General features: G+C 57.8%; 3 protein-coding genes across 6 annotated transcripts; 2 read left to right on the forward strand and 1 right to left on the reverse strand.

Moving 5' to 3' along the window:
• Window positions 1–464: 464 nt before the first annotated feature.
• PHF23 (PHD finger protein 23) lies at window positions 465–4,673 on the forward strand (the record flags this gene model as incomplete). Of its 3 annotated transcripts, none has more annotated exons than XM_079724767.1 (5): window positions 465–498; window positions 2,095–2,154; window positions 2,291–2,376; window positions 2,923–3,760; window positions 3,865–4,673. In XM_079724767.1, 5 exons carry the CDS (start codon window positions 465–467, stop codon window positions 4,077–4,079), a joined length of 1,233 nt encoding a protein of 410 aa, XP_079580893.1. In that variant the 3' UTR covers window positions 4,080–4,673. The 3 variants fall into 3 exon arrangements, with proteins under 3 accessions (XP_079580893.1, XP_079580894.1, XP_079580895.1); XM_079724768.1 differs by having other exon boundaries at window positions 2,095–2,126; window positions 2,284–2,376; XM_079724769.1 differs by having other exon boundaries at window positions 2,095–2,126; window positions 2,284–2,376; window positions 3,124–3,760.
• A 773-nt stretch (window positions 4,674–5,446) lies between these two features.
• DVL2 (dishevelled segment polarity protein 2) lies at window positions 5,447–13,045 on the forward strand (the record flags this gene model as incomplete). The annotated part of the gene is made up of 15 exons (XM_079726076.1): window positions 5,447–5,640; window positions 8,108–8,177; window positions 8,644–8,789; window positions 8,920–9,029; window positions 9,154–9,289; window positions 9,402–9,492; window positions 9,643–9,712; window positions 9,818–9,957; window positions 10,045–10,121; window positions 10,850–10,917; window positions 11,105–11,233; window positions 11,342–11,473; window positions 11,599–11,778; window positions 12,232–12,450; window positions 12,597–13,045. The coding sequence occupies 15 exons, from the start codon at window positions 5,447–5,449 to the stop codon at window positions 13,043–13,045; spliced, it is 2,211 nt and encodes a 736-aa protein (XP_079582202.1).
• Window positions 13,046–13,734: 689 nt separating this feature from the next.
• ACADVL (acyl-CoA dehydrogenase very long chain) lies at window positions 13,735–18,977 on the reverse strand (the record flags this gene model as incomplete). 2 transcript variants are annotated; one of them, XM_079724691.1, is made up of 20 exons in its annotated part: window positions 13,735–14,021; window positions 14,104–14,179; window positions 14,278–14,350; window positions 14,437–14,509; window positions 14,601–14,673; window positions 14,761–14,858; window positions 14,937–15,038; window positions 15,135–15,197; window positions 15,283–15,369; window positions 15,805–15,909; window positions 16,181–16,379; window positions 16,713–16,838; window positions 16,928–17,057; window positions 17,322–17,466; window positions 17,861–17,995; window positions 18,101–18,165; window positions 18,271–18,343; window positions 18,428–18,493; window positions 18,766–18,841; window positions 18,916–18,977. In XM_079724691.1, 20 exons carry the CDS (start codon window positions 18,975–18,977, stop codon window positions 13,881–13,883), a joined length of 1,968 nt encoding a protein of 655 aa, XP_079580817.1. In that variant the 3' UTR covers window positions 13,735–13,880. The 2 variants fall into 2 exon arrangements, with proteins under 2 accessions (XP_079580817.1, XP_079580818.1); XM_079724692.1 differs by lacking the exon at window positions 18,428–18,493.
• Window positions 18,978–21,005: the final 2,028 nt, after the last annotated feature.

The raw sequence follows: 21,005 nt of genomic DNA on the forward strand, positions 1-21,005 counted from the left end.
AGCCTGAGCGCACTCTTCCACTCTCCCCTCTGCTCCCAGTCTCCCCGCCACTCCCCGGGGGAGGAGAGCGGTTTAGTGCGCCTGCGCCAATCCGTGGCTTGCTGGGAACTGAAGTTCCGGAGGCTTATGCAGTGTCCTTTTTGCTGCTCCCGGACGGACTATAATCCCCTTGATGCATTGCGCGTTAGCGCCCGCGAAGGGAGGGGGGAGAGAGGAGGAGGGAGGGAGGAGAGAAGGAGGAGGGAGCAGGCGGCCGGCGGCGCGGGGGGAGGGGGCCCGGTCCGGGAGTGCGGGAGGCAGTGGTAGAGGGAGGTGGCGGCAGCGGCTAGCGGACTCGAGTCACAACCGAGTCGAAGCAGACACCTCCGTGGAGCGAGGCAGTAGGAGCACCGAGCACCGGAGGCGGCACCGGGATCCCCGGCTCAGGGGAGGGGGGCGCCGGACCGGGAGGAGGGGAGGGGGCGATGCTGGAAGCCATGGCGGAGCCCAGTCCCGAAGGTGAGCTCTCGACCGGCACAGAGCGCTTAGCCGGCGGGGGGCGGGCGAGGAATCTATTGGCAAACTTGGAGGTCGAGCCCCGGAGCCCAACGGGGGAGGGCGGGGAGGGGGTCGGGGGTCGGGGGCCTGCCCCTGGAGGTGGGAGAGTGACGAGTTGAGAGACCTTGGAGAAAGAGGAGTGGGAGACTGGGCTGGGGGTAGTTGGAGATCAGGCGCTGTGTGTGTGTAGGGCGGGTGGGGTGGGATGGGGGAGCGGGAGCTAGAAACCCACAGCTTCGGGGGTTAGGGGCCGAAAGGGCCTCCGGCAGGTTGGGGCCCTAGAACTGGGAGGTTGGGGGAATCTGGGGGCCGGAGAGTTGTTGGGGAGGAAGGATGTAGAAAAGGATTGAGTGAGGAGCTCGGTAGTTCGCCGAGGTGGGGGAGTTTGTGGCGGTGGTGCCGGAGCTCCCGGTAGTTGCCGCCGGAGCTAGCCCGGTGATTGTTGGAGGGGTGGGCAGATAGTTGTGGGGAGAAGAGAGGGGCTGGGTATTGTCTGCGATAGAGAGACCTATGCGGGGGGGTAGTTGTGGGGAGAGGGAGCCGGGAAGCGACGAGAGCTGGCTAGTTTTGGGGGCGGTGGGCCGGGGTGGGGGTTTAAGGCCGGCGAGTTGCGCCGGGGGGGGGGGCTTGGTCGGTCGGCGAGGGTTAGAGCCTGGGAGTTGCGGAGGGTGAGGGGGGCAGCGGCGGCAGCAGCGGGGGTTGCTGGGGAGGAAGAGAGTAGCTGGTTGGGGGGGGCTCGAGTTTAGGGGTCCGTAGCCTAGTGACTTGCTGGCGAGCCCGGGGGCAGGGAGGGGGGGGCGGCGGCCGGAGAGAGCTCGGAACTGGGCCCGGGGCCCGGCGGGGAGCCCGAGGAGCTCGAGACGGGGAGGGGCCAAAGCCCCGGATGGGGGCGGGGGGACGGCGAAATTGTGGGGAGCGCGGTAAGGGGGGGGCAGGTGGGGCCGCGTCCGGGTGAGAGCTCTCAGGTCTGTCCCGGCCGCGAAGTGGCGTTGGATGTGTGAGCCCGTGTGTGTGTGTGTGGTGGGGGTGAGGGGCGCGCCGGGCCTCGTGCTCGAGTAGAAGGGGCCGGAGGGCGGGGAGCGGTTCGGCGTGGTCATCCTAGACCCTGGGGGCCGGCGGGCGGCGTGTGCGGTCGCGGAGGGCCCGGGGCGGTAGAGCGCGGCGGGGTGGGAACTCCGGGCACTGGGCGCGTGTGAAGGACAGGGGCAGGCGGCAGCCCGGGCTCGGTCCGGGGAGCGGTATGGCGGGTGGGGCGCCGAGAGAGCCGAGGAACCCGGAGTCTAGAGAAACCGTGAGTTGGGGGGGGGCGGAGCGCCAAGCCTCCGGTGGGGGGAAGGGGAGCGCTATAGCGAGGCCTGAGAGGGCGCCGCGCCCAGGCTCCGCCCCTCGCGGGGCGGAAGGGGGAGCAGCGGCGGGTCCAGCACCGCTGGGGGCCTGCTCGCCTGGCTGAAGGACCTGGGAGCGGAGGGGGTTCCCTTGGGACCTCGGAGGTTGAGAGGTGGGGTCTTACACCGACTCTTTCCTAGTGCCTTGACTCAGCTTTTATTGCTTTCACAGATCCACCTCCGACCCTTAAGCCAGAGACTCAGGTGAGGTTTCCCATTCTTTTGCAGCCCAGTATTACTGCAGGATCCCCTGCTCCTTCTCTATCCCTCTCCCACTTTTTCCAGATTTCTCACTCCAGGGACTATGCTTTTGGGAATGTCCCTCGTAAACTCTGTGTGCTACATATTTTTTTCCTTTCAGCCACCAGAGAAACGACGGAGAACAATTGAGGATTTCAACAAATTCTGCAGTTTTGTTTTGGCCTATGCTGGTTACATCCCTCCTAGCAAGGAGGTAGGGATAGGAGGACAACTGACTGGAGGGTGGTGTCCTAGGGCTGTAGAGGGGCTCTTGAGCTTATGAGACGGTATTACTTTGTAGGCAGAGCCTAGAAATTATATGTAAGACTAGGGAAATGGAAATTTTGGTGGGAAAACTAGTATCTGGAGTGGGGGTGGGATTAATAGATAGGTGGTTTGAGTGCAGTGAATGGTTTTGGGGTGCTCTAAATGGAAGGTGCTTTTGGATAAAAACTTTAGGAAGCTGAAAATGGTAACAAATGAGGCTGTTCAGAAAGAGCTAGAGAAATATGGCTCTGGTCTGGGGGATGCTGTGTTGTGAAGGCAGTGGGCATTGGGGAGATGGTTAGAATTTGAGGTGGGGGTAACATGGAAGTGTTCAAGAGGAGATGCTGATGGGAATTGGGGTGGGGATAAGTTTTCTGAATACAGTAAGATTTAGTGGTTTGGGCCGGATATTTTGGTCTTTTAAGTTGGGTTTGTATAGGGGCTGAGATGACCCTGGGCCCCTTGCTGATCCTGGTCTCTTCTCCCCTTTAAGGAAAATGATTGGCCAGCCTCCGGCTCCAGCTCTCCATTGCGAGGTGAGAGTGCGGCAGACAGCGATGGCTGGGACTCAGCCCCCTCAGATCTCAGAACCATCCAGACCTTTGTTAAGAAAGCAAAGTCATCCAAGAGAAGGGCAGCTCAAGCAGGTCCCACCCAGCCAGGACCCCCAAGGTCCACTTTCCCTCGTCTGCAGGCCCCTGACAGTGCCACCCTGCTTGAGAAGATGAAACTCAAGGACTCTCTCTTTGATCTAGATGGGCCCAAAATGGCATCTCCACTGTCCCCCACATCCCTGACACATGCCTCCCGGCCCCCTGCTGCTCTCACCCCAGTGCCCCTTTCCCAGGGGGACCTCTCCCAGCCTCCTCGAAAGAAGGACCGAAAGAACCGAAAGTTGGGGCCAGGAGGGGGGACAGGCTTTGGGGTGCTTCGGAGGCCTCGGCCAGCCCCTGGGGATGGGGAAAAGAGGTCTCGAATCAAGAAGAGCAAGAAGCGGAAGTTGAAAAAGGCAGAGCGGGGGGATAGACTCCCACCTCCTGGGCCTCCCCGGGCACCCCCCAGCGATACAGACTCTGAAGAGGAGGAGGAAGAAGAGGAAGAAGAGGAGGAGGAAGAGATGGCAGCAGTGGTAGGAGGGGAAGCCCCAGCCCCCGTGCTGCCAACACCTCCTGAAGCTCCTAGGCCCCCTGCCACAGTGCACCCTGAAGGAGTCCCTCCCACTGACAGTGAAAGCAAGGACGTGGGCAGCACTGAAACAAGCCAAGATGGAGATGCCAGCTCCAGTGAAGGCGAGATGCGGGTCATGGATGAGGACATCATGGTAGAATCAGGTGAGAAGTTTGGGGCTGCCCAGGGGTAGCTGGGTTGATGGGTTTGGGGGTATTGTGGATCTAAGAGCTCCAGCAGAACACCAAACAAACCATCTTTTCCCCAGGTGATGACTCATGGGATCTGATCACGTGTTACTGCCGAAAGCCCTTTGCAGGCCGGCCCATGATTGAGTGCAGCCTGTGTGGAACGTGGATCCACCTCTCCTGTGCTAAGATTAAGAAGACCAATGTCCCTGATTTCTTTTACTGCCAGAAATGCAAGGAACTGCGGCCAGAGGCCCGGCGGTTAGGGGGGCCTCCGAAATCTGGAGAGCCCTGACATATGCCATCTCTAGGCTGGAACTTCGAATGGCAACATGACTTGGGAACTGAGCCTCAGGGTCATCAGCCTGTCCCCCGGAGCTGGGATGTTGTCCCACTTCAAGGCAGAAATTCCCAAGGGAGGCTGGTTTGGAAATGAGTGATGTTCCTATCCTACCCTTCCTTCCCGTCTTGTGGACTTGAACTCGGACCTATTGCAGTTGGGGGTGGGAAGCTGTCTGGGTCCCTAGACACTTAAGCTCTGTCCCTTGGACCTGCCACCACTCACCTTCTGGGCCAGGGTTGGAATTGGGATGGAGTGGGACGGTTGTCTATAAAACTCTAGTGTAAATATAGCACTCCCCTCCCTCATCTTTTCTTTTATCTCACTCCCCATTTATTCTACACCGGTTGTATTTTTAATTTTGGACTTCTCCTTTTGAGTATGGCAGCTCAGAGGTGGAGTACCAACCAGAGCTTGGCCGAGGGAGGAAGGAAAACAGAAAGGTGACGATGCTCTCACCTCTTGTTTTTAATAATATTGGCCAGCTGTTTGTACAGACAGCCTTCGTGTTGTAAATAAAGCAGAGTGGGCTCTTTTGTGTTTATAGCCCTCACTGACTGTCCTGCTTGGGAGGGAGGCTTTGGAAAAGCTGGCTGGAGGTGGGGCTGAAACTCACCTCCCTTAAAAGTCCAAGCTGAAAATGGCCTGGCGCTGCGCCTTTTCCACCAACCCTAGGACCTCGATTGGCTTTGCCCCACCTCACCCCCCAGTCAAGGACCCCCCCACAATTCCCACCCTCACCTCCCACTTGCACGCTCCAGCGGATCAGAGTTGCTTGGAGCTCGCTCTCTTGAGGGGGTAAAGCGGGGTGGGAGTCGGTTGCCTGCCCCCTGAGGGCAGAGGCCAGCCGAGCCAGGGTAGTTGGAGGAGGCGGGTGGGGACACACTTGGGGGCGGGGCCGTAGAGGGTTGGGAGACCGTTGCTGAAAGTGGCAATAATGTGACGGGGGCGCTAGGCGGAGCTGAGAGTCACGTGACCAGTGAGGGTCACGTGGTGGGGCGTTACGGGCAGAGCGGGGGTGGGCTAGTTCTAGCCACGTGACATGGGGAGAGGTGGGCGGGGCGCTGGAGAGCCCTCGCGACGTCTGCGGCGGCGGCGGCGGCGGCGGCGGCGGAGCCCGCGGCTTTGAGTCGCGCCCCACAGCCCGTCCCCAGTCCCCCCCGCCGTCACCACGCTGAGCCTTGTCTTTTTCCCTTTTGCACCTTTCTTGCGCTGGGTCGGTCGCGTGGCTCGCGCGTCGGTTCGTGGGAGTGCGCAGGCGCGGCGGGGGCGATCAGCCCCGCTGGGTGGGCGGCGGAGCCCGGGAGCGCGCGGGCGAGACCATGGCGGGCAGCGGCGCTGGGGGCGGTGGTGTCGGGGAGACGAAGGTGATTTACCACCTGGATGAAGAAGAGACTCCCTACCTGGTGAAGATCCCCGTCCCCGCCGAGCGCATCACCCTCGGCGATTTCAAGAGCGTCTTGCAGCGGCCCGCGGGCGCTAAGTACTTTTTCAAGTCTATGGATCAGGATTTCGGGTGAGCGCGAGGCCTAGACTAGGAACGACGGGGGCTGTGCTTTTGTGGGTTGGGTAATATTGAGGGGCACTGGTCTACTTTGGGACATGCTGGGATTTTCTGGGCTCTAGTGGAGCACATCTTTATTATGCTCGTGTAGATTGGCTATCCCAGGACGGACAAGGTTATGCTTAGACAGATTGAGGCGTGCGGAACTGTAGGAGGACAGACTGGGCTATACTAAACCAGATTATAGAAGATTAGGCTATACTGGAATAGAGTGGGGCACACTGGTTTATTTTTGGGTGTTCTGGTCTGTGCTGAGGTAGATTGATCTCTCCGCTGGTAACTACATTGTGAGTAGTCCTGTAGCACACAGGCTATGTAGGGATATTGTGGACTCTGCTGATGTAGATTGGGCTATACTGGGCAGGCTTGGGATGTTCTGTCCTATACTAAGGCAGACAGGATAGTTTGGGGACAGTCTAGTCCGTACTAATGCAGAGTGTTCTGTTGGGGTGCCATTCTGGTCTCCAGCGGGTTCTATTGATTGATCTTAGTTTCTCTGGGGGCCTAGTTTTTATTGGGACACTCAATACAAAGGCAGACGGGGCTGACGAGGTCTGTACCAATACAGCTGGTACAGTCAGCTGTATTGGGATAGTCTAGTCTATATTGGTGTAGACAGCTGCACGTGGTAGAATAGATTGGGCTACCCTGGGGTAATTTGGGACAGTCTGGGCAAGACTGGGACTTTAAATAATGCAGAGTAGGCCCTTTTGTGTTTATAGCCTTTGGGACTGTGCTCTCTTGGTCCTCAGTCTCAGCTCTTGAAGGGAGGCTGGATCAGGCTGGGATAGCCTGGGTTATAGGAAAACTGAACAGACTGGGCTCTACTTAGTAGAAAGACTATTGGACGTTGGGAAGGTGGTACTGTCTTGGGAGTTACCTTGGATTTCAGTGTTCTTTTTGTCAGCACTATAATCTGGGGCAATTTATTTAACTTTTGTGCCTTGATTTCGTCTGTGAAATGGAGTTAACCAGAGTAAAATGCTTAGTACAGGTGCATGGTACGTTCCTGGTGTGTGATCATTGCCCTTATTAGCATTGAGTCTAATTCTTAAACTGGGTTATGATGATACAGGATAGAATCACTTGGCAGGCTGGACTATGCTGAGACTGGATTATGTTGGGAAGAATACAACGTTATGCTGAGACAGATTGGTAGTGACTGGGCTGTGTTGTCACATTGATAATAGGTGGGATTGAGTTGACATATATCCAGGCTCTTAGAACCATATTAGGCTGAAGAGTTAATCCGACCCGGGCCTTCCCTGGTGGCGCAGTGGTTAAGAATCCGCCTGCCAATGCAGGGGACATGGGTTCGAGCCATGGTCTGGGAAGATCCCACATGCCGCGGAGCAACTAAGCCCGTGTGCCACAACTACTGTAGCCCGTGTGCCTAGAGCCTGTGCTCCACAGCAAGAGAAGCCCACGCACTGCAGCGAAGAGTAGCCACCATTCGCCACAACTAGAGAAAGCCTGTGCACAGCAACAAAGACCCAACGCAGCCATAAATAAATAAATAAATTTATATAAAAAAAAGAGTTAATCCGACCAGATATTCCAATTTGGGGGGGAGTGTGTGTGAGAGTCTATTCAGGGCAGAGCGTGTCATAGTTTACACGTTTATTAGTTTAGCCAACAGGTATTTGTTAATGCTTACTAAGTATCAGGTACTTTGGTCTGTGGCCGGGGACATGGTGTTGAACAAGACAGGCATTAATGATTTCACTTGGTGATTGAAAAGAAGGTCCGTTGAAGGAAACCGTGGGAGAGGTGACCCCCAGGGCTGGGCTTTAGGGTCTGTCAGGAGGAGCAGATGGCTTGGTGCAGAGTTTGTGCCAGGTGAGGCGCAGGAGGATGGGGGTCTGGGCTTCACCTCTGCTTGGGAGCTCAGTCTAGTGAGGAAGGTACTATTCTTTGGTCTAATGGGTATTTTTATCTAGGGGAAGACAGCACATTTGGACATCTCTCTGGAAGTGAGTTAGAGAAAACTAAGGAAAGCATAAAAGTAGAGATGTAGATGAGGACCAAAGCCTTTGGGGGAAGTTGTGTGAGGAATAGGGTGAAAGTTGGAGGGAGGCTGCCTGCAGGGCTCCTAAGGTTGGATATTTGGGGCAGCTGGGGCAACCTTACGGGAAGCCTTTGAAATTGGACTGAGAGGTTTGAATCAGACTCTAGGAAATCTCTGGAACAGCGCTGAGCCCCTGAGGATGAGCTGGAGAGAGAAGGAGAAATAAGGAAAAGGAATTGAGTTTGGTGATTTCTTAGGTGTAAGTGTTTCAGCGTCAGAGAAGGAGACTTGGACAAGGTGGGAGAAAAGCAACATCCTTGAGCTGGATGAAGATTGGGAGAAACTTCGAGTGCGGGTGGGAATGGGGGAAGCCAGTCCAGTCTCACTGACCTTTATCTTGTCTCTCGGCAGGGTGGTGAAGGAAGAGATTTCAGATGACAATGCTCGCCTTCCCTGCTTCAACGGAAGGGTGGTATCCTGGGTAAGGGGCCCTGCCAGAGAGTCCCTCTGGCATTGCCAAGCTCCTCCAAGCCTCAGCCTGTGCCCGCCCCCTCTCAGTTGCTGGAAGCTCTGGCTCTTTGCCTTCTTACCTGTTTGTTTCTTTGTTTGTTTTTGGCCATGCCCTGTGCGGCCTTCGGGGATCTTAGTTCCCCGACGGGGACTGAACCTGGGCCTGCCGGTGAAAGCACCGAGTCCTAACCGCTGTACTGCCAGGGAACTCCCATCCTCCTTACCTGTTTGGAGAGCCAGCCAGCTGGAGCTCCTCAGCCTTCTCCTTCTGGAGCCTCTAACGCTTGCTGCTGCTTTTTTTGTGCTTTTCTCCAGGCTCTCTCAGGCGCTGTCCCCTTTTCTACTCTTTCCTCTTACTCTTATCTCATATGCCTCACTTCCCCATTGAGCCGTTTTTTTTTGTTGTTGTTCTTTTCAAATCACTTGCATCCTTCTAGTTAGTGTCATCAGATAACCCCCAACCTGAGATGGCCCCCCCAGCCCACGAGCCTCGGACAGACCCGGCGCCTCCACCGCCACCTGTACCCCCTCTGCCACCGGAGAGGACCAGTGGCATTGGAGACTCCAGGCCTCCATCCTTCCAGTGAGTCCTTGGGATTCTTGAGTCCAGGGGAGGGAGGTGAGGAGGGAATCCAAGCCCCTTGGGAGGGGAAGCCGAGGATTAGGAGCCTTGTCCCACTGACGCAGGTGGGAAACCCTCTTTGCCCATCTAGCCCTAACGTGTCCAGCAGCCGGGAAAATCTGGAGCCCGAGACAGAAACAGAGTCAGTGGTGTCTCTGAGGCGGGAGCGACCTCGCAGGCGAGACAGCAGTGAGCGCGGCGGTGAGGGGGGCCAGGCCTGGAGGCCGGCTAGACCGGGAGCTGGGGAGGGGTTGGCTCCGACCCAAAGCCCTGACAAGGGTGAGGAGCCCGAGTCCTGGTTCCTGAGGTTCCTGTTCTCCCTCAGCGGGGGGCCACCGGCCCAGCGGCCCCTCGAGGCTGGAGCGCCACCTGGCAGGGTACGAGAGCTCCTCCACCCTCATGACCAGCGAGCTGGAGAGCACCAGCCTGGGGGACTCGGATGAGGAGGACACCATGAGCAGGTGGGGCTCCGTAGACTCCTCGGGGCGCCCTCCCCGCCCCCGCCGCCACCCCATCCTCTCCTCTGGCCCCGCGACCACTGCCCGGCCAGCTCCCCGCCCGACCTCCCCACAGGTTCAGCAGCTCCACGGAGCAGAGCAGCGCCTCCCGCCTCCTCAAGCGCCACCGGCGGCGGAGGAAACAGCGGCCACCCCGCCTGGAGAGGGTGAGGGGCTTCTTGTGGGGCAGCTGGACCTCGGGGGAGTTGGGGATGCAGGCCTTGGTTTCGGGGGTACAAGGCCCAGACGGGGAGAATCCTGTGTCTTGTCCCAGCTTGTTGGAGGCAGTCTGGCTCCTTCCCCTTTACCCACCACAGGCCTCATCCTTCAGCAGCGTCACCGATTCCACCATGTCTCTCAACATCATCACAGTCACGCTCAACATGGGTATGGAGGGCGCCCGGGCCCTGGGGGCTGGGAGGACCTGGTCTCCAGGGTCCCTGGGAGGCATGAGACTGGGCCTTCCTCTCGTCACCTAGCCTCCCTCCACAGAGAAGTACAACTTCCTGGGCATCTCCATCGTGGGTCAGAGCAACGAGCGGGGAGATGGAGGCATCTACATCGGCTCCATCATGAAGGGTGGGGCTGTGGCGGCTGATGGGCGCATTGAGCCCGGGGACATGCTTTTGCAGGTGAGCTGGGGCGGGGCCACCCGCTGACCCAGGCCAGGGCCCTCAGCCCCGCTCCCCCACCTTTGACCCCACCGCCCCTCCTGCCAGGTGAATGACATGAACTTTGAGAACATGAGCAACGACGATGCGGTGCGGGTGCTGAGGGATATCGTGCACAAGCCGGGGTGAGCCTCCGAGCTGGTCTCAGGCCCTTGGTTCTCTTTCTTTGCCTTTTCACCTTTCGTTTTAAAGTGGCGAAACATAATGCTCATCAGAAAGTACGTAATGTGGGACTTCCCTGGCGGTCCAGTGGTTGGGACTCCGCGCTTCCACTGCAGGGGGCAAGGGTTCGGTCCTTGGTCAGGGAACTAAGACCCCGCATGCAGCACGGCGCTGCCAAAAAAAATACATAGAGCAAGAACACGTAACAAGTGAGTCTGGAGTGAGTGGGTGTTTGTGTCCCCACCGCCTAGATCATGACCTAGAAGATTTCTGACCCGGGAGAGCCCCTCGCAGTGTCCCTTCCCACTCTCTCCCTCCTCACTCCCCCAGAGGTAACCACTCTGCTGATGCTTTGGTCATCACCACGATGGTTTGCTCGGTCATTGTTTCACCGGCCATACACGTGTTTTTGAACAACACAGTTTAGTTTTACCTGTTTTCGGACTTGCTCTGAATGGGACCATGCAGCGTATACTCACTTGAATTGCTCAGCAGTGTGTTTTTAAGAGTTACCCGTGTTGGTGAGTCACCCGCATTGTGGAGCCTTCCACCATCACCTTCTCTGGCCCAGCCATGTCTGTGCTCCTGTTTCTTTTCCTTTTTTTGTCCCTCACCCATTCTCATTCCAGGCTTCCCCACTCCTCAGGCCTCTCCCCTCACCCCAGCTTGACTGGCCTCCTCTTCCTCACAGCCCCATCGTGCTGACTGTAGCCAAGTGCTGGGATCCCTCTCCCCAGGCCTATTTCACTCTCCCCCGAAGTGAGTGATGCTCAGGGACCTGTAGCTGGGAGGACAGGGCGGGTGTGGATACCCTTGGCCTCCAGGCTACAGGGAGTGGGTGGGTGAGGGTCAAGATGGGGCTGGGACAGGAGTCTTATTCGGGGAGGGACAGGGCTGGCTCTCTGGGACTGGGAAGTGACCATCTTGGTGGCCTTCGCTCTCCCAGATGAGCCCATCCAGCCGATTGACCCTGCTGCCTGGGTCTCACACTCTGCTGCGCTGACTGGCACCTTCCCAGCCTATCCAGGCTCTTCGTCCATGAGCACCATCACATCTGGGTCCTCCCTTCCTGATGGTGAGCCCCCAGGCCCACCTCATCCAGCCTCGCTGGAAGACCACCCAGTGTGGTGTGAATCCACCGCTCCTTGGCCCTACCTCTCATTTTCTGTTTCTCCTTTGTCAGGCTGTGAGGGCCGGGGCCTCTCCATCCATACAGACATGGCATCTGTGACCAAGGCCATGGCAGCTCCAGAGTCTGGACTGGAAGTTCGGGACCGCATGTGGCTCAAGATCACCATCCCTAATGCCTTTCTGGGTACGGCTGGGCTCTGGGCAGGTGGTGTGGGGAGGAGGAGGCCAAAGCTGGGAATGGTCCAGGCAGGGGTGAGGCAGGAGCTGGGGAGAAGAACCTGAGGCCTTTCTTTGCTCTGGGCGATCCAGGCTCGGACGTGGTTGACTGGCTCTACCATCACGTGGAGGGCTTTCCTGAGCGGCGGGAGGCCCGGAAGTATGCCAGCGGGCTGCTCAAGGCAGGCCTCATCCGGCACACCGTGAACAAGATCACCTTCTCTGAGCAGTGCTATTATGTCTTTGGAGACCTCAGTGGCGGCTGTGAGAGTTGTGAGTGCCCCTGTCCCAGCCCAGGGAGAGCGGATCTGGCTGCCTCGTCCTGCCTCTCCAACCCCAGGCCTAGCCCAGAAACCAGCCAGGGCCACCGTGGACGCTGAGCAGCATGCGTCCTGCGCTGGGCCCTGAGCTGGCTGATGACATGCGTGGGGGCTGACGTCCCCCGGTGTTCTGCCGGACAAGCTGTGCGCCACATGCAGGGTTGGGTCTGCTGGTGGGGAGGGCAGCTTTTCCTGAGTCACATAGAAGCATGTGGGACTAGTGGTGGCCCTGGCCAAGTTCCTGCCCTGATGGCTGTGGCCAGTGGGACATTTCCTGTCAGAGGCCTTCGTTTTAACCCCCATCGTGGATGGTTGTGGGGAAACGGTTCCCAGTTCCTCTTCATTCGATGTCTTGGGGTGCTGGCTTCTTAAAGCAGTGATCCTAGGTCTTTCTCTTGCCTTCCAGACCTAGTCAACCTGTCTCTGAATGACAACGATGGCTCCAGTGGCGCTTCGGACCAGGACACCTTGGCTCCTTTGCCCGGGGCCACCCCCTGGCCCCTGCTGCCCACCTTCTCCTACCAGTACCCAGCCCCGCATCCATACAGTCCCCAGCCCCCACCCTACCACGAGCTCTCGTCCTACACCTACGGTGGAGGCAGTGCCAGCAGCCAGCACAGTGAGGGTAAGTCACCGCCAGATCCCCAAACAGCCGGGGCCTGGACGTGGGCACCAAGGTGAAGCCAGGGAGCAGAGGCTGGAGCGGGGACTGGGGAGGCCAAGGGACCCTGGGCTGGGGCTCAGTTGCTCCCATCCCCTCTCCCCCAACAGGGAGCCGGAGCAGTGGGTCGACACGAAGCGATGGGGGGGCGGGGCGCACAGGGAGGCCTGAGGAGCGGGCCCCTGAGTCCAAGTCTGGCAGCGGCAGTGAGTCTGAGCCTTCCAGCCGGGGCGGCAGCCTTCGGCGGGGCGGGGAACCTGGTGGGACTGGTGATGGGGGCCCTCCCCCATCCAGGGGCTCATCAGGAGGTGCTCCCAATCTCCGAGCCCACCCAGGGCTCCATCCCTATGGCCCACCTCCTGGCATGGCCCTCCCGTATAACCCCATGATGGTGGTCATGATGCCCCCTCCCCCGCCCCCCGTCCCTCCAGCAGTGCAGCCTCCAGGGGCCCCTCCAGTCAGAGACCTGGGCTCCGTGCCCCCAGAGCTGACGGCCAGCCGCCAAAGCTTCCACATGGCCATGGGCAACCCCAGTGAGTTCTTTGTGGATGTTATGTAGAGCGCGTGGTGGGGCCATGTTGGATCTCCACCCTTGGCCTGTCAGTGCTTGGTGCTCCTGTCCTGTGACTGGGTGTCTTGTCAGTCACGTGCTCATTACTCCTCTGGTGCCTGGACTCAGCCTGTCCTGTGGGCTGCTGCCTGCTGTGAGGTTGTTGCCACTGTGACTCTTTCCAGCAGTGCCTGGTTCCTCCCCCTTCCCTCAGGGGTCAACAAGGGACCTTTGGTTATTTTTAGCTTTATTGTTTTTTATAAGCCTTTTGGGGGGTTAAAATAGACTTTTTTACATTTTTGGGACTATTTTTTTACTAGACGTTTTCTCTTTTGTATGAAGAATCCCTGTCTCCTGGGCCCCTTCTTCTGCCCCCAAAACGTGACCTCCTACTCCATTTGCCCAGTCACCTCTGTCCTGCGCAGGGTGGGAGGGTGGTCAGTCGGTGGTACCCTGGGAAGTGGAAGGGGGTTGGTTCCCCTAGACAGCAGTCAAAGAAAGCTGGGGTATTTGGTATTTGGGGGCTGTGTAGCTGCTTTTGTTACTCTATTTATTTTAGTCACTTGTATAAAACACCAAATAAAGCAATAGGGGCAAACTCCCCATGCCTCTGGCTCCTTTCTTTGGGAGGGAGGCAGGCAGCAAGGGAAAGGATAGAGGTACAGCAGCAGAGCATGACTTGTTAGAGACTTTATTTGTGAGGCGGTAAGCACTCCCTCTGAGAGTAGGCACCTTCCTGGGCCGAGGCCCCCTTCAAGGGAGAACCAGGATCAGCACAGAAGGGGGGGCCTGGGCTTGGGCTTGGGAGAAGGCACATTCTGGGCCAGGCCCTAGCTGAGAGTATTCAGAAGCCAAGGGGGTTGCTGGTGACCACGCCGCCCCGCTCCACCAAGGCCTTGGAGATGCTTTTGAAGTTACGGAAGAGCTCCTGCTGCTGGGGGTCAGACTGCAGAGCAGCCACGTTCTCCCGGATCCGGGCTGCAGCCTGGGGAGGGGGAAGGAGGGGTCAGGCCTGTGCCTCGAGGGCCCCCCCGCCGCCCCCTGTACTTGGTAGCCCTGGATCTCACCTCAGTACACCAGCTGTCACAGAGCATTTTCTCATGCTGGGCTGTGGGGTGGCCCTCACTCAGGGCCCTTGAGGCCCTGGGGGGAAGCAGGAGGAAACCAATCTGGGCTGTGAGCCTGGCCCAGGACCCCCAGTACCCCCACTGCAGCTCAGGCCTCCCCCACTGCCTCCTCACCTGGACAGAACCACCACCATGGCATAGAGGTCAATGGCACTGTCTGCCAGACGCTGCAGCAGAAACTGTTCGTCTGTCAGGTAGATGGGATGCGGTTGGGGGGCGGTTAGTCGGAGGGAAAGGAAAGTGGGGGGCGGGAATGGGGTAGAGCTCACTCACTGACAATCTCCTTCTTGTGTTTTATCAGCTTGGTCTCCACCACTGCAGCAAACTGCTCCAGAGCCTGCACTGCCTGAAGAGATGGGGAAGGTGCCCGGGGCTCAGAGTGGGGCCCGGCCCCGTCAGTCTTCGACGAAGACTGTCCCCCCACCTTGACCACTTACCAGCTCACCGCTCCGACTCAGTTCCTGGTGGATGGTGCCGCTGAGACTCAGGCCACTGCCCAGCCCTGCCCGCCTTGGAGAAAGGGGAAGGGTGACTGGTTAGTTGCCATACCCTGCCCTACCCCGCCCCGCCCTGCCCTGCCCTGGCCCCTAAGCTTACCGCCTCAGCTGTTTGCTTGCCTCTCCCAGCAGGAGGCCAGCATTCCCAAAAGGATTCTTTAGAGCATTGCCAAGCCCCGAGAGTTCCTTTCCTTTGTCCTGTGGGGGGAGGAGGGTCCAATAGTCAGGACTCTGCGGTCCTGCCCAGCTCCTCCCCCCATTTCTCCTCCCTCTTACCATACAGCCCTGCAGAGCCACAAACAGCCGGAGAATGTCATTCGTCCCTTCAAAGATCCGGAAGATGCGAAGATCTCGGAGCACACGCTCTACCCCAGGCTCCTGCCACAGGGAAGACAGATCATACGCCCCTGCTGGACATGCTGCCGCCGCCTCCTGGCCCACTGCGGCTGGCCTGGGCAGAGAGGTGTTCCATACCTTCATGAAGCCCATGCCCCCCATGATTTGGATGCACTCATCTGTCACCTTCCAGGCTGCCTCCTAGGGACAAAGAAAACACCCAAAATTGGGTTTGGAGCCAAGCTCCCAAACCGGGCTCTCCCTCCCCACAGGCCTGGGACCTCACCGAGCCAAAGATCTTGCTGATGGCAGCCTCTATCTGGAAGTCTGTGGATCCCTGGTCCATGTTGGCACTCACCATGTACGCCATGGACTGAGGTTGGGACACGGGAAGGGAAATGGAAAAGGGCTGCATCAGACTCGACCTGATCACCCATATCTACAAGACTGGGTCTGCCCTGGCGCCCTGTGGCCCTTGCCTTCACCTTCCAATGCCATGTGTCAGGCACGTCCAAATATTTGGTTCCCTGGTCAGTTCGTCAGGGGCTTGCAGGCATTTGACTTCTTGAAAGGGATGAAGGAGTAAGGGTGGGGTGGGTAGACCAAATTTCAGGGACCTCTGGAAGCACCTCGGCAGAACAGCATGGCTCTCTCCATCCTGCGGAAGCTGAGCTGACTATGCCTCCCCGCATCCCCTAGGGCATTGGTGTAAAGCTGGAGACCCACTGCCCCAGGTGCTGCTGGGGGTTGTAGTCTGACCCAACCGGGAAGAAGGCCTCAGGGCTCTGGGGAGCGGGGTGGCCCTCACCTCAGTCACATATTGCAGCATAGCCATTCGGGCCAGCTTCTCCTGGATCATCCCAAAGTTGTGAATTTTTTCCCCAAACTGGGTACGATTAGCAGCATGATCCACCTGGAAGAGGGCACGTGTGTCCCAGCGTGGTTCTCTAGTCTCCTCTTTCTGGGAGAGGGGCTGGGCTGCGCTGGGATGGGTGGGCTTTGGCCACAGCCAAGAGTTCAGTCCAGGCTGGGTGGAGACCTAAGCTATCAAGTCTGGAGCTGTTGGCAGGGGAGGGGCCTCTGGTGGAGGGAGGGCTTGCAAGAGACCAGGGACACATGGAAAGGGAGACAGTGTGACTTAGGCTTAGATTCAGGCTAGCTAGGGACTCAGGCAGGGTACTCACCGCCTTAGCAATGATGCCCTTCATGGTGCCTGCCATGGCCGCGGCCATGCCAAACCTTCCGTTGTTGAGAATGTGCATGGCGACCTTGAAGCCGCCCCCCACCTCACCCAGTACGTTCTCTGACGGCACCTGTACTCCGTCAAAGTGCACCTCTGCCGTGTTTGAGGCCTTGATGCCCATCTTCTTCTCAGGGGGCCCGCTGTGACAGACAGGGTGGAGAAGTTGCCACTGGGTGTGTGTGGGTGAGCCATTCATTCATTATGAGCCAGCCTGTAAGAGGCGCAGGCAGCAGTCCCTGGCATGCCCAGAGGGCTGAGGAGGCCTGGCTCTATCCTGCTGTCGTGCGATGGGCTCAGTGGTTGCTGAAGCCAAACTTTAGGTCAGTTGCATGCATACTAGGCCTAAAAGGGACATGCTGTCCAAATGCTCTGGCTATTGCACCCATCCCCAGAGTGACCTGTGACAGCCATCTGCCCTGGAACTCAGTACTGCCCCCTCCCTGGCTCCACCTCTTTCTCCCCAGCCCACTCACTTGGTGACACCTCCAAAGCTCCTCTCCACCACAAAAGCTGTGATCTTCTCCTTCACGGCCCCCGTGGCTGTGTCTTTAACTGGTGTCTTGGCAAAGACCGTGAAGATATCCGCTAGGCCTCCATTACTGTGGAAAAATGAGAGGCAGTCAGGATGGAGCAGTGGGCCCTGGACGTGGGCAGAGGTGGAGAGGAGGGAAAAATGGGAGAAGAGTGCCTGATCCAAATCTTGCTTCCGTTGAGGGTATAGTATTTTCCACAGGGGCTAGGCACAGCTGAGGTTCGGATAGAGGCTGCATCTGATCCACTTGAGGGCTCAGTTAGACAGAAAGCGGCAATAGTCTCCCCTGTTGGAGAGAGAGCTCCTTTACACTGGGTTCTGATGGACAGGAAAGGCCCTTTAGTGCCCCCCACACAAACACAGGCATTCCCCCTTAATGCTTCCGGCGATATTCAGTGTCTTCATATTTCCCCACCAGCACACTGTGATGTCTACCCAGAATCTCCCCCAGCCAACACACCCAGCTGTGTGGTGATCTAAGTACCACGCAGCCTAATTTGTGCCAGGCCCAGGACACTCCCGATCTCTGGGTCTCCTAGGGCTGCCTCACCAGATGCCAGTTTGGGGAGGTATTTTTCCTTCTGGGCCTTTGTGCCGAAGAGCAGGATGCCTTTGAAACCGATGCTCTGATGGGCCCCCAGGACGATGGCCACGCCGAGGTCATGCATGCCCACGATCTCCACCAAGCGGGCATACTGGAGGGGAAACAGGCATCTGGGGCTGTAACTGGCTACGTGGGGACCTGCCCTTAGCAGGAAAGCGTGGGCAGCAGGGCAGAGCCCGACCTGGGCATCCCTGCAGAGAGAGTGGGCAGAGCAAGTGGGGCCATGGCAGAGAAGGACACTGGCAGGTCTGTTCCAGGTCTCGGTGGGAGGTTGGTTCCCTACATTATCCTCAGGCAGTCCCCACCTTAGCGATTCATTAGGACTTGGGACCCTGGGTGAGGTCCACGGCCCTTGGGAACTGCAAGTAGTTTGGTGGTAAGAGTCAACATCCCACAGGCCCCCAGGGCAGCTCTTGGCAGAGACCTTAGCTCCAGGGGTGAGGAGTAGACTGGGACACTGGAGGTGACCGAGGGAGCTCCCTCACCTGGGTGTTGCAGAGACCCACACCACCCAGTTCACTGGGCACTTGCAGACCAAAGGCCCCCATCTCCTTGAGACCCTGCATAGTGGTCTCCTCCACTTGCTCCAGCATGTCATTCTTGGCAGGATCGTTCACCTCCTGGGGAAGGCACAGGATCTCGTATCCAGGCTCCTGTTAAGCTCCTTATCCTCTTTCCCACCCCATCAGGGACCAAGCTCTATTCCTCAGGCTGGCGCTGCTCACCTCAAAGAATCGGGACACAGGCCCCACCAGCTCTTTAAGAAACTGTGTCTGGTCCTCGTTGAGCACTACAGGGGTTGGAGTGGCAAGAGGGACGGGCAGGTCAGGCCAGGCGAGGCGGTCAGGGGAAAGACGCCCCATCCCTATCCAGCTCCGCCTATCCGTTTCCTTACCAGAGGGGTACGGGAACACCTGATCAGTGGTGAGCTGGCCTTTGAACATCCCCACAGCAAAGGACTTAGATTCCTGCACAGGGAGAAGGGAGTTTCAGGGAGCAGTGTGGGGTGGGTCTGTCCCTAGCTTAGTTCCTCCCGGGCTCGAGCCACATACCGGCTTGGCCCGTTTTTCCCCGGTCGAAGCCTCAGAAGAGAGAGAATCGGACTTCTCCACAGCCGCCTGGGGAAAGGGATGGTTAGTGAGGCCGGTGAAGGGGATTCCAAAGTACCAAGGAAAGCAAAGGGTAAGAGCTGGGTGCCAGGGGAGGGCGCATCTGCCACCTTTCCCCTAGTTTCATCTTCAGGGCACCCTGGTCTGCCCTTTCCCCTACTTTCGGCGCCAGGGCGATCGGCAGGTGACTGGGACCAAGAGGGAGACCCCTGCCGGCGGCTGGGAGGTGGGCGCCGAGGCGGCTTCCCGCTCTCATACCCTCGAAGGTGGCCGTCACTTACCTGGGCGGCCCCACTGGCATAGGGTCGCCAGGAGAGGCCGGGCCGGGGCTGCCCAAGGAGCGCACTGGGCCGCGAGCTGTGGGGAGTAGGGGTTCAGTCCTGGCCCGGTGTCCGGGCCCACTGCCCCCTTACCCCCTGTCATACACACACCTCCCGCTCCCCAACCTCAGCAGCTGCCGCCCCATGCTCGGCGCCACCCTCGCCGCCTGCATCACCGAACCGCTGCGACCGGTGCTACCCTGAGCGTTGACTTAGCGCTCTCGCCGGGTTAGCCAAAGTCTGGTCCTCCAGCCTTGCCTCATCCTCCACAATGCACCGGGAGGCGGTGGGCGGGGGCTTCCGGCCGCTGGGGGCATGCTGGGGGCTGTAGTTCCGGAGCGCCACCGAACCCCTGCATTCTGGTTGACCTAGGGTCATTTCCAAACGTCCCTTGTCTCCCCCAAACTCCTTCATCTCGCCTGTCCGAACTGGAGTGTAGCCCTCAGAAGGGGTGATGAGATAGGCTGAGACGGAAGACTGAGGAACTTAGGCGGCTGCAGCCAGAGGGATGGAGGGTAGACTGAAGGGAGGACTTCCCAGGTGGAATTAGAAGGGAGAGGTGGGAAGACATAAACGTAAGATAGATGCCAGAAGCAGAGGCATGGAAAGAGGACTCTTTGGGGTTCCTCGTGAAATCCGTCTCCACCAACACAAGACAGAGGGAAGTAGTGGGGTGGGGTTAGAATGGGCATCATCAGAAAATCTACAAACAACAAATGCTGGAGAGGGTGTGGAGAAAAGGGAACCCTCTTGCACTATTGGTGGGAATGTAAATTGATACAGCCACTGTGGAGAACAGTATGGAGTTTCCTTAAAAAACTAAAAATAGAATTACCCTAGGACCCAGCAATCCCACTACTGGGCATATATACCCTGAGAAAACCATAACTGAGAAAGACACATGCACCCCCATGTTCATTGCAGCACTATTTACAATAGCCAGGTCATGGAAACAACCTAAATGCCCATCAACAGACAAATGGATAAAGAAGATATGGTACATATATAGAATGGAATATTACTCAGCCATAAAAAGGAACAAAATTGGGTCATTTGTAGAGACATGGATGGATCTAGAGACTGTTTTACAGAGTGAAGTAAGTCAGAAGGAGAAAAGCAAATATTGTAAATTAACGCATATATGTGGAATCTAGAAAAATGGTACAGATGAACCGTTTGCAAGGCAGAAATAGAAACACAGATGTAGCAAACGAACGTATGGACACACCAAGGGGGGAAAGGGGTGGGGGGGCGGGGGTGCTGGTGGCGGGGTGAATTGGGAGATTGGGATTGACATGTATACACTGATGTGTATAAAATAGATAACTAATAAGAACCTGCTGTATAAAAAATAAATTAATTTAATTTAATTAAAAAAAAATAGTGGGGTGGATGACCCAAGGTGGGTGTGAATGTCTCAGGCGTATTATCCTGAGACGACGGAGTTGCACTAACTCTGGAAACACCAAAATTTTCACAGTAGGAAGGACCCCGAGGTATGCTGCCTCCCCCTTAGGGCCTCTGAGACCTTCCTGAACATGTCTCTGCGCCCTCTCTTGTTCTTTCCTGAGACCATGTGCTCAGGGCAGACCTCTGGACCTCTGGGCAGATGGATTCTTCCCAGTCCTGAGAGGAACTGTAGGAATTCTCATGTCCTGTCCCCTTCACACACACGCACGCGCACACACGCACGCACACACACACACACACACACACACACACACGTCTACTCTGGGTCAAGAAGTCCCAGGTAATTTATGCCCCTCTTTTTGCCATTCTCACTGGGGACAGGCCCAGGAGGATAGAGTGACAGCTTCCTCTCCTTTTGAGCTGTGAGAGCAGAGCCCCTTGGGGTTGGCCCTGTTCCCCGGTGGTCAGGAAAATGTTGCGGTCATGCCTGGCTTTGGGGAGAGGGGCCAGGGTGTGAGGGGGAAGGTGGTGGTGGCGGTGGTGCCTGGGGACCTGGGAAGAATGGAATGGTGGGCGGGTCAAGCCTGCCTACTTTACCTGACAGCTCAGGCTGGGTGGGGAGAAGACAGCTCAGCTCTGATCCGGTGGATTAGAGAGATTAAAGTGAGAGAAGAGAGAGATGTCTGAGGGACCAGGACCAAGAGGTGAAAAACAGGAGTCCTTGTGAAGGAGAGGCCTGGGGGCTGGTGGGGGGCTGGGACCCAGGGATCCTTCTCCCTGGACCTTTCCAG

This window comes from Hyperoodon ampullatus (genome assembly GCF_949752795.1).
Source record: "Hyperoodon ampullatus genome assembly, chromosome: 19".
NCBI classification, from domain to species: Eukaryota; Metazoa; Chordata; class Mammalia; order Artiodactyla; family Ziphiidae; genus Hyperoodon; species Hyperoodon ampullatus.